This window comes from Perkinsus marinus (genome assembly GCF_000006405.1).
Source record: "Perkinsus marinus ATCC 50983 genomic scaffold scf_1104296929318, whole genome shotgun sequence".
NCBI lineage: Eukaryota > Perkinsozoa > Perkinsida > Perkinsidae > Perkinsus > Perkinsus marinus.
Genome location: NW_003216498.1, coordinates 555,431 through 570,515, shown reverse-complemented (window position 1 = coordinate 570,515; position 15,085 = coordinate 555,431). Strand labels below are relative to the sequence as shown.

The 15,085-nt window shown below is 47.4% G+C and overlaps 5 protein-coding genes across 5 annotated transcripts; 3 read left to right on the top strand and 2 right to left on the bottom strand.

Moving 5' to 3' along the window:
- Window positions 1-311: 311 nt before the first annotated feature.
- Pmar_PMAR012511 (hexose transporter, putative) lies at window positions 312-1,829 on the top strand (the record flags this gene model as incomplete). The annotated part of the gene is made up of 1 exon (XM_002787688.1): window positions 312-1,829. The coding sequence occupies one exon, from the start codon at window positions 312-314 to the stop codon at window positions 1,827-1,829; it is 1,518 nt and encodes a 505-aa protein (XP_002787734.1).
- A 4,310-nt stretch (window positions 1,830-6,139) lies between these two features.
- On the bottom strand, window positions 6,140-7,892 carry Pmar_PMAR012510 (FAD synthetase, putative). Its single transcript, XM_002787687.1, has 10 exons — window positions 7,789-7,892; window positions 7,584-7,665; window positions 7,355-7,472; window positions 7,098-7,176; window positions 6,955-7,036; window positions 6,811-6,901; window positions 6,676-6,763; window positions 6,517-6,634; window positions 6,373-6,470; window positions 6,140-6,316 (listed from the first exon to the last, which is right to left on the bottom strand). Exons 1-10 carry the CDS (start codon window positions 7,871-7,873, stop codon window positions 6,231-6,233), a joined length of 927 nt encoding a protein of 308 aa, XP_002787733.1. The 5' UTR covers window positions 7,874-7,892; the 3' UTR covers window positions 6,140-6,230.
- A 1,512-nt stretch (window positions 7,893-9,404) lies between these two features.
- Window positions 9,405-10,873, top strand: Pmar_PMAR012509 (25.3 kDa vesicle transport protein, putative). The gene is made up of 7 exons (XM_002787686.1): window positions 9,405-9,533; window positions 9,584-9,657; window positions 9,722-9,803; window positions 9,857-9,971; window positions 10,035-10,166; window positions 10,561-10,652; window positions 10,707-10,873. The coding sequence occupies exons 1-7, from the start codon at window positions 9,429-9,431 to the stop codon at window positions 10,782-10,784; spliced, it is 678 nt and encodes a 225-aa protein (XP_002787732.1). The 5' UTR covers window positions 9,405-9,428; the 3' UTR covers window positions 10,785-10,873.
- Window positions 10,874-11,419: 546 nt separating this feature from the next.
- Pmar_PMAR012508 (Transcription initiation factor IIB, putative) lies at window positions 11,420-13,121 on the top strand. Its single transcript, XM_002787685.1, has 7 exons — window positions 11,420-11,537; window positions 11,585-11,746; window positions 11,888-12,036; window positions 12,085-12,228; window positions 12,525-12,741; window positions 12,790-12,896; window positions 12,950-13,121. The coding sequence occupies exons 1-7, from the start codon at window positions 11,453-11,455 to the stop codon at window positions 13,082-13,084; spliced, it is 999 nt and encodes a 332-aa protein (XP_002787731.1). The 5' UTR covers window positions 11,420-11,452; the 3' UTR covers window positions 13,085-13,121.
- A 1,307-nt stretch (window positions 13,122-14,428) lies between these two features.
- Window positions 14,429-14,929, bottom strand: Pmar_PMAR012507 (hypothetical protein; the record flags this gene model as incomplete). Its single annotated transcript, XM_002787684.1, has 1 exon — window positions 14,429-14,929. The coding sequence occupies one exon, from the start codon at window positions 14,927-14,929 to the stop codon at window positions 14,429-14,431; it is 501 nt and encodes a 166-aa protein (XP_002787730.1).
- Between the last annotated feature and the right edge of the window lie 156 nt (window positions 14,930-15,085).

The following is a 15,085-nucleotide window of genomic DNA, read 5'->3' as shown; positions in this document are numbered from 1 at the left end:
GACTTCACTGAAATCAATAACACTGCGCCTCTGTTGCACGATTCGAATGGCTCGAGTCTGAAACCACTCTATTAGCTATGCGTTTGCGTGCTGTGACGATTGCGTGGATGTTGGCGCCCGGTTGTGAAGATTTTAGGTCGGCCAACCGTGCCTTCTTCTCTGATATTCGACCTGTCATAGTAGGCTGCGATCGGAGTTGCAGAGAAAATAGCGGCCGCAGATGCATGAGTCCTATGGATTTGTGGGCGTAGCGAAAAATGTAGCACGCGAACATCTGAGAGGACTGTTAGCACCGCGAGCAACTTGTTGCTATGAAGCACTTCTGCGCTGCTCTATCTGTGGGAGCATCCCTATTCGGGGCGCTGCTCTTCGGCCTGTCTCTAGGCTTTTCTGGACCGGCGATTGATACTATGAAAGACAGTGTAACAACGCCCGATGGGGATCATGTTCCGATCGGTGCGGGATCCGACCTTTTCGTCTTTCGTACCAGTAACGAGGCTTCCCTCTTCGGTTCCCTGATCAATATCGGTGCAATCATCGGCTCGCTGACTGGCGGGCCTGTTAATCATAAGTTTGGTAGTAAATGGAGCCTCATAGGGGCTTCCCCTCTATTCCTCTTGGCCTTCTTATGGATTGGTCTGGCCCGTACAGCCTGGCAGCTGATCGTAGCTCGTGGCGTTGTGGGAATTGCCCTCGGTCTAAGCTCTTTCAGTGTCCCTACTTATATTGGTGAGATTTCTCCTACCAAGTACCGTGGCCTGTTCGGAGCTTGCAACCAGCTTGGCATTACTATTGGCATCCTGCTGGCGTATCTCCTCGGGTTGGCCTTCCGCACTCAAGCGGAATCACTCGATCCAAATGCCACATCTAGAACATTCTGTAATTGGAGGATCCTTAGCTTCGTCTACATCATTCCAGCGGCACTTCTTGGGATATGCATGTTCTTTGTTCCGGAATCCCCACGCCGACTGGCTGAAAACTCCCGTAACGAAGAAGCCAAGGCTATCGTTATCAAACTACGTGGAGGCGACGAGAATGATCCCGTGGTGAAGGCTGAGCTCATGGCCCTTGACGCTATCACGTCTGCGAAGGCTAACGAGGCTAACGAGAAAGGTTCTGTCATGAAATCCTTGAGAGCTTTGAATGAATGTAGAATGCAGCTCTTCATTGGTATCATGTTGCAAGTACTGCAACAGTTCTCTGGTGTCAACGCTATTATTTTCTACCAGACCTCTATCTTCCAAGCTGCAGGTATCGATAACCGCAATGAAGTGGCACTGAGTGTTATGGCCGTACAAGTCGGCGTAACTATCGTCGCTGTATTGGTTGTTGATAAGCTTGGTAGGAGAGTCCTCCTCGTCACCGCGGCCTCGGGCATGTGCATCAGCGCAATATGCGAAGGTATATTCTTCTATCTGAATGATGTCTCTGGTAACGAGAATGTCGGATGGTTGGCAATTACTGCAGCCTACGGCTACATTGCGACCTTCTCCCTTGGTGTTGGTGCTATACCATGGCTTATCATGGCTGAAATATTTCCCGACAAAGTCAGGGGTCTGGCTGCTTCTATCGCTACTATGACCAACTGGCTTTGCTCTTTCATCGTCACTCAGTTCCTGGATCAACTCAGGGGCGCTATAACTTTTTATGGAGTCTTCTGGCTCTTCGCTGGAATGTGTCTCATAATGGTATTGTTTGTCCTATTTATGGTCCCGGAAACGAAAGGGAAGACATTTGAGGAAATCCAGGCGTACTTTTATTACAGAAAGCACGCCCGCGCAGGCGTTGACAATCAACCGTCGGCTGTTCCGAATCCTCCTACAAAATAGATCTTTGCTATGCACATTGTGCAACAGGAATTCCCAACGAGTTTATATGAGCAACATGAATAGGAATGAGTTAGTGTCGGCGATAGTATTCAGATGGTGAATTTTTTTGCTACCCTCGGTAGAAGCCTAAAATGGCATTTATACCATTACTGTCCGCCTGACAGTGTCGGGCTCTGTATGGTCTATCATTGGTATTCAACGCTTTCCAGAATATTAAGTTCGTTCGATATCGATGATGTCGAACCCGAATTGTTCAACTACAACTTCGATTGCTGAATTTCGCCTCCGGGTGAAATATTCTATCTTGATGATCGGTCTCTCATTGTCTATCAATGAACAGCTGTTGGGTTAATGTCGTAGCTTTCACGGGCGGTGGATCATGAACTTGCGTATGCGAATGATCTGGGAATCAACCTTTAAGGGGCCAAGACTTGTTCACACCTACATAGGAAAGCTCGCGGGCGCATGTCCAGATTCGACAACGCAGGATCCGATGCGAATCGACCAACCTCAAAGCCGAGAACTGAAGAGGACTCTTGGCGATGGCCTAGGAAGCTTGACTAAAAGGTCGACCGACAGCAGTCACAAAGCCATATGGAGAGTCGCAAGAACAAAAGACTGAGTCGAAGGAGGAGCTTCAAATCGGTGATACCGAGGTCACGGCAGGAGAGGCTTAGCCCTTTGACAAATGAGAAGGCCCATAGAGTAAATGAGAACGCTAATAAGCAGTGCTTCAGACTAGCACCAATCGGCGAATCTGGCCATACTTAGATAAGATACCACTCATCCATCATACAAAATTATAACGAGTAGAAGATACGATGGTAAAGAATGACAGCAAGAACGGGGATGTCATACGAAACGTTGATTCTGGATTCAACCAAACGGCAAAGTATATGAGACACCCAAGACTTGAGGAGAGTCAACACAACTCGTGATGAACCCAGCGACGATGATGCAGAAGACAAGAGACCAGAGAGGAGCGACAGTTCCTAAGAGCCTTATATGGTATTCGCTACATGTACGTTGGATGCGATGGAGGAAATTCAGTGTGTCGAATTCTTTTTTCCTCCCTTTTTTTATCGAGACCCTCGCCCATTCTTGTACCGTTGTATGATACAACTTGTATCGCCAATGGCCGACCGCCACTACTTCAGTCTTCTTCCAATCTCCACATTATCGTCATCAACACTCTCACCCGTACTATCTCCATGGGCTCAGTTACAAAATAGCAAAGGAGCAAATAGCAAAAAAGTGCCAATTAGCTGGAATGTATATTCCCTGCGGCTTTTGCTGTTGTGCTAGTGTGTAAAAACGCTATGGCTGATATACAGAAGAGCAAAGTAGCAAAATGCACTTTACAAATACGCAAATTTGCCGTATTGTATAACAGAAACTGCTCGAATGAATATCGTTTGCTTGTTTATATTTCAGAAAGTTGCTACAATGTATAAAAGTTGCCGCTATGTGAAGTGCTACTATGTAACAAAATTGAGCAGTTTTGCTCGAAAAAGTGGCAAACCAATAAATTGCTCCTTCTACTAGTGAGCAAATTGCTACTTTTCAGAGGAGCAATTTGCCGCTTTACGAATGGGCAACCCCGCAATGGAGCAAATTTTTGCTGTTCTACAATCGGAAGAAGAAATTGAAATTTCGCACGCGAGAGTCGAACCTTGGTGGGTTGTTGGTCATTGTGTTGAGCATTGCATTATAGTTTCGAAGTCTCTGAGTGATGGCTATTTTGCAAAGTTCTTTGGTTCTGTCGATATAGATAAGTATAGTCGCAGCACTGGGAGAATGATGGATGGACTATTGTAAGTGGTAGTAGGTCGTTAGTAAAGACTTAGATTCGTTAAGGGTTCGTTGGATTTTCATATTTTCCACATCATTGCAGTTCGCACATGGTCACAGAAGGACGAGGGAGAGGATTTGTGTTTACGTGGTATTTCGTATTGGGCGGAATCACTCTTACTGAGTGATCCGAGATCACTTATTTGGATTAACGTGGATCACTCATCTGCAATGCAGTGCTGTATTGCAGGCACCCCAGTGATGCCCATGCTAGATGTCGTGGCTTTCATACTCGCATCCTGATCCTTACGTGGCCTATTATGCTCTTCGGTGGTCTGAGCAAATACTGGTCATTGCAGAAAGATGCCCCTCGCGAACATCGAAATTATCGAGGAAAGAGGCAGGCTGGCTTAGCGGTGCTAAGTTAGCACTCCGCATCTACCCGGCGCTGAACAAGTTCTCCCGAGGTACCAGATGTGAGGAGATAGTGCGAAAGTACTCGCCTAACAACAATGCTATTTTATTGGTGGAGGAGTATGAGAGCCACGCGGCAAAAGAATTGCAGCAGAAGCGGTCGAAAGAGGACGAGCGTGGAGAATCGAAGTAGTTTCTCCCATCACTGGAGACTAGCGACCATGTACGCACTCGCAGTAAGGTAGGCACCTCAGTGGTGCCCAGCTGTTGTAGCTGCTACGGTATAGTAGCTGTCTCGGTGATTGGTAGAGAAAAATTTGGACGTTTCTCAATATGCTTCTCATGCAACCCTTGATAGTATCTCTATGAAGGCCCTTTAGTGGTGCCCGGGAGTGAATATTGTGTGCGGAGGGCTGTAGAGTTCATATTTAGTAATTCTGTCCGTGTTGCGTTACCCCTGTACAATTCTTCGACACCTCTGCACAGTCCATAATAATAGCTCCACGAAAGCACTCTGATGAATGACACTGTCCATGAGTGAACGTTTCTCGTGTAGAATGTCAAAGTTGCCCGTAATACTTACCTAATGCCTACTTAAGGATTTAACTTCTGAGTATTGTTGAGTCGTCAATACGTACGATCGTAGTGAACCATGAGACACAATTGATACGATGCAAAAAGAGAGTGGATACTCGAAGATGGGGACTCAATTTAACTGTTATCTCATCTGATTCAAACGCGACATGCAAGAGCAATCATGTTTTTGGTATTCAGCATTGATCATAACTCGCGCTGTCTTCAGACTGAATGATATATCTCACTAGAGTGCTATCACGCTTTGATCCGGTACTAAGTGAGACACGAGGTGTGACACCTCTGATAGATACTTAGTAAGTGCACAGGGCATGAACATGCACCAGAATGGATATAAGACGCAATACCGTAATCGAACGAGAAATGCTATCCCATAACTATGTTTGCTCGATTGTATATTACTCGTACGAATAATGCAAAAGGGCAGGTTTGCTAATAACGCTAACAGAGACGCAGTTTGAGCGAGTGAGCAAAACGCTAGTATATATTCCCGCAGGGCGTGAGTTACAAGAAAGCAAATAGCCGAAACATAAAAGTAGCGCAGCGTTGTCACATACCGGCAACTGCCAATTTGTATATTTTATGCAGGAACATCACACAAGAGCGAACCTTAAAAGGTGCCAGACTACATAATTACAACGCGAAACATATTTAACAGCAAATGAGCACAACTTGCCAAAATAACGAAAACGTGCGGGCGAAGCACACTTGGGCAACAGTGCCAGCGTGTAAAACACCCCGGGGGAATATACAATGCAGCAAAAAAGGAGCAAAGGAGAGCGACTTGCTGGAAAACACTTTTGAATTTGCTACTTTCAACATTTGGTTGCTAAAACCTATACCAGAAATTGCTAAGGTGTAAATGGGGTTGCTACTTTGTAACTGAGAAAGCAGCACATACAAAAGGGCAAAAAAGTGAGACTGTCAGAAATTATAGCACTTGGCAAATCCGCAATATCAGCAAAAAGTTGCGATTGCCGGATTGTATTACACCGTCTCCATGCAAGGAACTGTCTCTGCCAACGACTGTTTAGGTAAGTTCGTAGAGGTGTTATAACAACCTCGAACGATCTGCTCGCGAGTTACCTTCCGAGAAACGAGACTATTCCGCGAGTAACCTAGGAAATGCAAGCTTGGTTTGGTTCCAAACAGTACTCAGTAATGCAATCCCAATAGTAGTGCTCACCCGTCAAACCAAGGTCGCCATCTCAAGAATCTGCGATTTGGAGTTGTACGATGTAGTGGTTCTAGTCAAAGCTATTGCCTTCGCTATCCAGAAATCTTCTGCTACTTATATTCTTTATTCTTCACATCTCATTCTGCAGTTCTATCAACTGAGTTTTTGTCATAGTCCACAACAAGTCTCCAACTTGTACGCGACGTTGCTCATCTGAGCTCATCCGCTACTACTTAGGGTTCAGTTATTAACAGCTGTCTGAGCACCGCGTTCCATGTACTGGATGAACTCAAGATTACCATTAAATTTCAGTGAACGGAGGCCCTTCAGTAAAGGGTGAGTACTAATATTGGCTACAGCGAGGACATATATAGACAAATTGTGTCGGGTAGGAAGGAAGGACAACAGTTATTAGATACACCACATTATCGCTGCTTGACGTATCGGCCGCAACGCTCCCTAGATTCGTCCTCGAGCTCTCTCGCGTGCTTATAATAAACACGACCGTCACCTGAGTATCAATAGCTCCCATAGACAGCGAAACTAAGAACGAACAAGCCATCTCACCATCTCGCATTGCGAGGTCTGGGTTCGGAATGGTATCGCTCTTACGACCAATACTGGTATAACCATGTCCGTACAACTTGCAGTACTTCACACCATACCTGACAAAGCCGAGTAAAGAGCAGTGATGCACAAACTACTGCTCACAACTCCAAGTAGTTCCATACATCACTATAGGTCCAGTCCAAGATAGGGTTTACCCGCATGAACTCCGGCCACCCTTCTGTCGTTTTCGCAAATGCTGTTAAATCGCCACAGAAGGGATCTGACTGGCGTTCCTCTCACACTGTACGAGTACGTCCTTACCTGTAGACCGACTCCCCATGAATATTGCCTTGAGCTCAGGATGCTCCTCCTTTATCCGCTCAAGTCCTACTTTTACACCGCCAACAACCTGATAGATGATATACCTAACAGCCCATGACTCCTCATTTACTATACCCGCATGATGTCCAGGTTATACACTTTCTGCATGTCCTCGATAAAACTCTCCACTTCCTCAAAAGTGTCGTTTTTGGGGTCTGCTATATACCTACCAGAAAGAATATCCGCAAACTCACGATCACTTTCATGGCCGACAATTACAAAGTTCTCAGAGGCACTCCCTCACTGTGCTTCTGCCGAAAAACATGGTCAACCATATGGAGTAAAACGGTGCAATCTTTACCTGCCAAAACAACGGTGACCGATGCATGAATGGACAACCACAGCAAGAGCAACTGCAGTACCTCCATTGAACGCCAGGCAGAGCTCCTCGGGTTTGTAATTATCATAGGCCTCAGCTATTATGGAAAGGCTCTTCGCGGTCTGAATAGTGAATGTAATGAGGAATACATCGAAAGGGCCAGGACGGTCGAGAGGAGCAACAGAAGAGTGTTGCAAGTACCATCTGCTGTGATACATCCCAGACTCAGCCAGAAGGGTTACTCATTGTGAATAGATTCGCGTTTACAGCAAGGCTTTATCGGTAATACCGTAACTCTACCTGTTGTCGAACTCTGTTGATCTCTTTAACGTTGGCCAATAGAGAGGTGGCAACAGCTGTGGGTTCATCTATCGGTGAGAGCGATCGGCCGTCCTCCATGCTAGACATGCTTCCAGCACTGATAAAAATGACCAAGTCCAGTGGTGACACGATTAGCCGCTCAACACGGCCCAAGTAACAGTAACCGCTCACCACAGGAAACGCTCGTGATTGAAGTGAAGGATATTACCCTGATGATACTGACGCTGTTGTGCTATTCCGTCGAAGAGCTTCGTCACTCTCTGCATGACCATCCATTCCTGAGGGGAGACCTGATGAAAAAGATGAACATTGGGTCGTAGAACGGTAGGAATTAAGTTCGCCTCCACTAAGACCGTCCCTATCTAGCGTGCCAAGGAGCTTTCGTGCGCAATGCCGTTCCTATGGAGTATTACAGTCCTTATCAGCAACAGTTGTGCTTTGAAAACGGTTAAGGTCCTCCTCGCCTTGACTCGCAGTAGCAGCTGTTGCTACAGGCATAGAGTGTTTATGCAACAATACCGACTACAATTATAATCCTCGCAAATTTTCAGATGGACCCACACCTCCTCGTTGGAACGATAAGGTCATATCACTTTTTTTCTATAAGGCAAAAGAAGCCACTCCCCTAAGTAGGTGATTTCATAAGGGCACTTTTGGACTTCCCCCTCGCGGCCTCAGGAGGGACTTTTCGCAGTAGCATTTCTTCGCTCAATGGCTCCGCTCGAGTTCAAAACCCATCGTGGTTTTCCCGCGGAGGTTCAAATCCGGCAAGGCGCTTTCTGCCTTTTTCGCGACTTTTGGGTACTTTCTAGCCATAATTATTCTCCAATTTTGTAATACTTAGCATGCCGCCAACCTTAATCTCTTAGTGGGATCTTGTGGGACATGAGCTGAGTATACGAGTCGATTAGCAGCGTGAGGAAATATACACATGTTCAACTTCATGTGTTGGTGACAATATTGGAAATTCTTGGGAAGTTCTCGTCGGTTTCTGTACATTTCTACCAAAATTTGTATGTAAACTTAGTTGATGGAATCGAGCGTATATTCCTACGTTGTCGAGCAGCAGGTGACGCGGTTTGTCTATCATGAAGTCAGGCACGGATAAGTCTCCTCTTTGGAGATGACTAGTTGCTGGTCACCAGCTTCATAACTGTTTTGTAATACTAGTAGGGAGTGGTGGAGGAGGCTAGTTCGATCCAACGCGGAGGTAGTTCTACTGTTGTGAATTAGGCGAGGAAAACGACTTCGAAAATATGAATGCCTTGGTTAAGGACTGATGCAATGGCTAACCGTTAGCCGCTAACGGGTTTCACCACGGAGATTCTCAGAGCTCCCCGACACTGTAGGTGTACTTGGACAGCTTATGAGAGGCCTTGCAGTCTGGGTAGTGGTAGAATATACTCTATTGTACATTATGTGGATAAAGAAGTGGAGGGAGCAAGGAGCGCTGGTCATTGATGGTTATAGATAGGTTTTGTTCTATGGCATTGCCTTGGGTCGGTTTGCCGCCTCTCATTTTTAGTTTTCCTAGCTATCAATATTATCTCGAGATGTGGTATGGGGGATGCGTCGTAGTCACTACAGACTTGGACGCGTTCTAGATATACGTACCTACCATTTCGGCCACAACTTGCCGTAGATATGTGAACAGCTTAGATGGATAGTATTGGTAGTAAAGACTATCAGATACAGCGTCAGTGAGTCGATGTGGACGTCCTGTCGCTAGTCGTTGGATGGGTGTAGGCACTATGAGAGGCCTTCTCTGTACAGCACAACTGCCCTAATTACCACAGTGGTTGCTCCTTGTAGACTGTAGTTGTTCATAACCAACCCATTGTTACTGTAACGCCGTGTCGGACCGAGCAGGTCTCTGCATACTTGTCATATGCTATAGTTCCTAGGGGTTCGCAGTGGACCGTTCCGGAGCAGCTGAGGAAAGGTCTCTGTTGGGTTGGTAGATTTGTGAGTACGCACCTGTATAGGGAGACCTGAGGGTCCTAGTCTATGTGGATGCCTTGGGCTTGCAGGGGTAGTTTCTCACTGTTGTAATATGTGCGACTTAACATTCATAGCGCGCGTATCGGATGGGCTCATATTCACGGAGACCTGGGATGGTGGGAAGGAAGGACAGACTATGGCAAAGTACAAGCAACAGGTAATAGAATAGTCCCCCCTGATCCTCGCCTAGAACGCCTTGGTCTTCAGGCGAAGCAGTTACTTCGTCATATGAATACATTCCCACCTCAGTGTTCGATCGATACAGGGGCGTATGTTTTCCAGTAAGTACCGAGCTTCGCTCCGCTAGGCAAATGGTTGTTGTGTTGTTGTTGTTGTTGTTGTTAGCTACATTACGGACGGCGGTATAGTGTACATGACGCTGTGCGATCAGAGGTATCCAAAGAAGTTGGCCTTCTCGTTTTTAGAGGTATGCCCTACTACTACTATCGTCGTTGTAGCTGCTGTTAATGAGTCTGGTAGGAAATTCGACAAGCCTTTGTGGAGGAGTTGGCAAGGGAGTTCGGTACTACTGATAGTCTGGACTACCGACAGCATATAGAGGCCATCACCAAGCCTTATCATTTCATATCTTTTGGTAGGGCGGCGGAGCGAAGCTAGAAGGGGCGTAGTAGTAGTTGGTGGTGGTTGATGTGTTTAGATAGGCAGATTACGAAGAGGCGGAATGATTACAGGGACCCTACATCGACTCGTGCGCTGAATAGGTTGAATGATAGTCTTACGGAGGTTAACAGCATCATGCAGAAGAATATTGATGATATACTTACAAGAGGTAATAGGGATGGCAGGCGGGGGAGGGGGGTATTGTAGGGGTAATCTAGGGGTATTGTAGGGGTAATCTAGGGGTATTGTAGGGGTAATCTAGGGGTATTGTAGGGGTAATCTAGGGGTATTTGATGGGTAATCTAGGGGTATTGTAGGGGTAATCTGGGGATATTGGAGGGGTAGTCTAGGGGTTTTGGAGGGGTAGTCTAGGGGTATTATAGGGGTAGTCTAGGGGTATTGTAGGGGTAATCTGGGGGCATTGGAGGGGTAGTCTAGGGGTATTGGAGGGGTAGTCTAGGGGTATTGTAGGGGTAGTCTAGGGGTATTGGAGGGGTAGTCTAGGGATATTGGCCAATCTGTGGAAGGCGTGTCGAGGGTCGTTAATGATTGGCGTCGGTCAGGAGAGAAGCTCGAGGATGTTGGTAGAAGGGCTAATGACTTGAAGGATGCTAGCAAGTCCTTTTCGAAGAAGGCTAGGATGATCAATCTGCAGGTGATCCGTGGACTCTCGGGGAGATAGTTGTTATTATTCTATTCTCCTGTTCAGGCGATGTTACGCAAGCACGCGACTATGGCGATCTTCCTGATATTCTTCGTATTTATCATTTGGTGGAAGGCCTGCTGAGCTGCTGCTGCTATTGATTGATATACGAGCTTGCTTGAACACCCCAACTAGCACCATCGATCAGCCTTCTCGTCACTTTTCTAATGTGATTCATATCGTGTCGTTGGGTTTAGGGGAAGGGGGGAAGGGCGGAGTTGCAGTTGTTATTATACTTGTTGAGGTAGGAGTGATGATGGAGGGAGGCGAGTGGAATATGTATGTTCGCCTCCTCCGCCTGGAGGATCCTATCTGGTAGTAATAGTATTGATAGAGTATCATGGTTTGGCAAGCCATGGGATATGCAAATGTAAATGCTTTTTGACGGAACAAGTACCCGAGAAATCTGCATAGAATCACGATGGTTATTAGACTGCGACCCCGCTGTTAACGTGCTCCCGGAGTCCCCCCTGAAATCACTCTAGATGTGGTTGTGTTAAGAGGAGATATATGGCGCTTTATAGCTGAATATAGCATTGTAAGGAACAGCTCAACTCCCTGTTTGGCCTCCTCAGCCGAGCTCAGGAGTTCCCTCACCAACTGTGGAGGTTCACTCATGACTTGCCGTAGAATTTCCCAAAGTTTTCCCGAAATTTCCGTATAGGCATAACATATGTAGCTGAGCATGTGCATATTTCCCAGCATTGGTTTAGTTTCTCTGTGTTCTTCCTTTCCTCTCTGTGGGTGAGCTGATGTCGGCTAATGTGCAAGCCCGTGATATTATGGAGTGCCCCGAATGCAAGGGGAAGACTCAGATAGTTGTGGACTATGCACAAGGTAGTGTTGGTAGTGATGATGTTGACGATGTATTGAAGGAAGAGCAGGTTCGGTCATTTGCCGTAATTGTGGGTTGATATTGGAAATGTCCTGTATTGATGACTCCCAAGAATGGCGGACATTTTCGGACAGCAGTGGCCCGGACAGGAACCGCGTGGGTGGCACTACCAACAACATGCTCCACTCTGGAGGCCTCGGGACTAGTGTCGGTGAGTGGGGGTTGATACACACATGTGTTGGTGACAATATGAGATTTGCGGTTGGCTTCTGTACACTTCTACCCGAATTCATGCTCAGCTGAGGGCAGGGAACATATATTCCGACACCGTTAACTCGTTTTTTGTGGTCAGGATTTGGTAATACTAGATTAGCCCGTACCCACATGATAGCCGTTAATAGTGACAATGTGGACCGCACGCTGAATAAAGGGCATAAGATACTTAGGGATATCATGGATGCTCTGGCCTTACCAGACAATATATACACAAGATGCTGCCAGGTGAAGGCGGAGCGAAGCTAGTGAGGTTATGGAGGGGTGTGGTAGTAGATACTAAAGCAAATGGACGACAATGGACTGCTGAAGGGGAAGACGAATTATCCGTGGCTGTTGGCAGTAACGTATATGGCATGTAGGCAGGAGGGAGCGGGGAGGAGTATCAAGGAGATACGTGCTGCACAACCAACTGTCAAGGTAGGCTAGCTGCTGGGCTTGATCGGGCAATGACTACGGAGATGTTATACGGGTCTACATTCCGTATACTCGGTGATTATACTTTATATGAGAGTGTGAACGTGAAAGTGTGGGCTATTGAGTTCGGGTGAGAGTCGCTGAGCTTGTCGCATTAGCAAATTCGGGAAAATGGGGAGGTCGATGCGTGATGGCATTTGTTGTCATTGTCGGCCTATACAGATTAGGCTACATTATGACTTTTGGTGCACCTCGCGATCCGTGAGATCCCAGTTGTGTTATGGGGGTTTCATTGACAGGATAAGGAGGTAGCAAAGAACTTCTGGCGTTTAGAGAAGATGCTCCAGAAGGCGTCAGTACAGGAAGCTCGTACAGGAGTAGGGGGAGGAGCGGTATTAGGAGCTAAAGTGGCGGGGTTGGGAGCAGTGGCTGGGGATACGTTCATGCCACGTTATTGCAATAGACTGGGTATACCTGAATGTGAAAAGGCAGCTGACCATGTAGCTATGCAAGCGGGTAATTGCTACTGTATTGTTGGTCTATTTGTGATCTACATCTACACAGGTCGGTACGGTCTCATTGGTTCTCGCAATCCTTCTGCTGTAGCCGCTGGGGCTTTGCTAGCTGTTGCTTATGCCATGAATGTCGACAAGAAGCCATCGTTAGACTCGGTAGGAGGGCTCGGGTTAGTAGTATTGGAAAGGGTTGTTCTTGTTGTTCGTAGTTGGCAGCGGTGTCGCAGTGCAGTGTGAATATGATACGGCAGAGTTACCTCACGTTACGGCCGCATCTTAATCGTCTATTACCTGTGGGCTTCGTGGTGAAGATAGCTGGAGGGTTGGCGGGGATGCCGGCCTAGACGTATATATACCATCACTGACTTCCATCATTACTCACTTGAGACGTTCACTTACAATTGGTACATTGTTTTCATGCTTGTTGGAGGTCCTGGGTTGGGAGGTTCTGAGAGGGCAGGGATAGTCTTAAGGGCTGCCAATGTCACCACCGTCATTGCGTAAAACGCGTCGTCGGGGAAAGCAGCGAGAGGGAGTTGCAGAGGAGATGGAAACGATGGGAAGAAGGGCATTACCTGTAGGGAGTTGGATTTGTCACGCGCCACGAAATTCGGCTCGTCGAGGTGGTATCAAAACTTCCCGTTTGCAGGTGGTCGGGGCTCCCTATAAGCCGCGACATGGGGAGAAGTCGTGTTTTGAGGAGATGCCACTGGATGCGAACGATTACCTTAAACGAGTCATTCACCAGCGGTCTTTGGGGCCGCAGGCGACTTCTATAGTGCTATCATCAGAACAGGAAGAAGACGAAGATGATGATGATGGAGGCAATGCTTATTGAATTCTGCTGTTGCATGTTACAGTTTGTTATCACCGTCGTATAGGTCTCAATGCCAAATTGGCATTGCCAATATGGGGTGATGGACAGTGTGTTTTTCAGGTGGCTCGATTTCGTCATTTGCCTCATTTGATTGCATCGAGACTCCCATAGTGCATGCGAATTATCGCAGTGGCGTTAGGGACTCGGAGGAAGTAGAGGTATGGCTGAGAGAGTTTAGAGAACTTAGGGAAAGGCTGGAAGGATTTCCAGATGACCAGGAACAGGTGAGGATAATTTTGTGGCGCGCGACACAATTCCGACCTGTACAGTGTTTAGGTGATATTCAGCGTCCCTATTACGACTGCTCACCGCGCCTGTAGTGATTCCTGTGGCTCTGTATCTCCTAGGAGATGGAGTACCGCTGATTTCGTCGAGATGGGCCTCCCTACTGAGGACGTCGTCGCCGAGATTGACTCCTCAGCTGCAGTAGTGGCATTAGAAACAGTCGCGGAGGGCATCTCGATGACAGCTGGACAGGTGGGGGAGAGGGGGGGGGGTTTGTAGTGATGATGAATGGTAGGACCTGCTGGGTCTGAGTTAATTGCCACAACGCAACAACCTTGAGGAAGGTTGGAAAGAGCGAAGGAGAGCGAACGAAGGGAGGAAGGCAAGACGGAAAAGGTGTCACGTCACCGCGGACGTCACGTCACGTGGATTCACGTGTCTCGCAGACGTGCGCTACTTCTCATGACGAGCGCGATATGATCTCGTGAGTTGTTGGCGTACCACTCACCCTTCCTCCTTCGAAGAAAAAAAACAGAGAAAAGTAAGCGAAATGAATGTACAGGGAAGATGGAAAAAAACGGAATCCTCAAGGGTCTCCGAAACGCGAATCAGCTAATGGTTTGAGGTCCTTGAGGTCGAATTTACCAGGCATACCAACGAGGCTGTAAGTCTTCTTCCCTAGACGGTCAGCTATGGTTGCCGGTACCCAGCGTCGCGAGAGCTTGTTCGTCGGTCTCATGACTCGCAAGAGCACAGGACTATCAACCAGGAAACCAGGACCCCAGGTCTCTCGCGGGTCTTTACACAGGAGATCATACTCCGGACGCGTTTGAACTGGACGAAAACGGTCGCAGTTGGCCGGAAAAGTGAAAACCTTATCATGCGCACTCTTACCACCTCGGAGAGGGGTAGTGTTGTACATGCGCAAAAACTCAGCAACAGTGCGATGGAAGACGCCATAGGCTATTTGGTCGCAGCGAACGTGCGAACGCAAATACTCTTCCATCGTGCGGTGAAGACGTTCGATACGACCGTTGCTGAGAGACGTGTTCTTTGCCGTAATTTGCGGAAGAATATCAAACCCCATCAAGAAATCCGTGACCTGCCCTGACACTAGATTCGAACCCCCGTCGGTACACAGCACCAAGGGGTGTGTGTGGAAGGTTGCAAAAATGTGAGACAGGAGCTCGATCACGTCCTTGCCAACGGGTGTTGATCTGACAGGCTTACCAAGGGCATAACC

What these genes read in the sequence shown, in the direction of transcription:
- Pmar_PMAR012510 (XM_002787687.1), bottom strand. Translation starts at nt 7,873, where the DNA reads ATGCCTGTAGCAACAGCTGCTACTGCGAGTCAAGGCGAGGAGGACCTT. An exon ending in ACAGCGTCAGTATCATCAGG is followed by an intron (nt 7,473 to 7,583) that starts GTAATATCCTTC and finishes CATTTTTATCAG; the next exon opens with TGCTGGAAGCATGTCTAGCA. An exon ending in GTATGGAACTACTTGGAGTT is followed by an intron (nt 6,471 to 6,516) that starts GTGAGCAGTAGT and finishes CGGCTTTGTCAG; the next exon opens with GTATGGTGTGAAGTACTGCA.
- Pmar_PMAR012509 (XM_002787686.1), top strand. Translation starts at nt 9,429, where the DNA reads ATGTGCGACTTAACATTCATAGCGCGCGTATCGGATGGGCTCATATTC. An exon ending in TTATCATTTCATATCTTTTG is followed by an intron (nt 9,972 to 10,034) that starts GTAGGGCGGCGG and finishes TGATGTGTTTAG; the next exon opens with ATAGGCAGATTACGAAGAGG. An exon ending in CTAGGATGATCAATCTGCAG is followed by an intron (nt 10,653 to 10,706) that starts GTGATCCGTGGA and finishes TCTCCTGTTCAG; the next exon opens with GCGATGTTACGCAAGCACGC.
- Pmar_PMAR012508 (XM_002787685.1), top strand. Translation starts at nt 11,453, where the DNA reads ATGTCGGCTAATGTGCAAGCCCGTGATATTATGGAGTGCCCCGAATGC. An exon ending in AGTTGTGGACTATGCACAAG is followed by an intron (nt 11,538 to 11,584) that starts GTAGTGTTGGTA and finishes AAGGAAGAGCAG; the next exon opens with GTTCGGTCATTTGCCGTAAT. An exon ending in CTGCACAACCAACTGTCAAG is followed by an intron (nt 12,229 to 12,524) that starts GTAGGCTAGCTG and finishes TTTCATTGACAG; the next exon opens with GATAAGGAGGTAGCAAAGAA.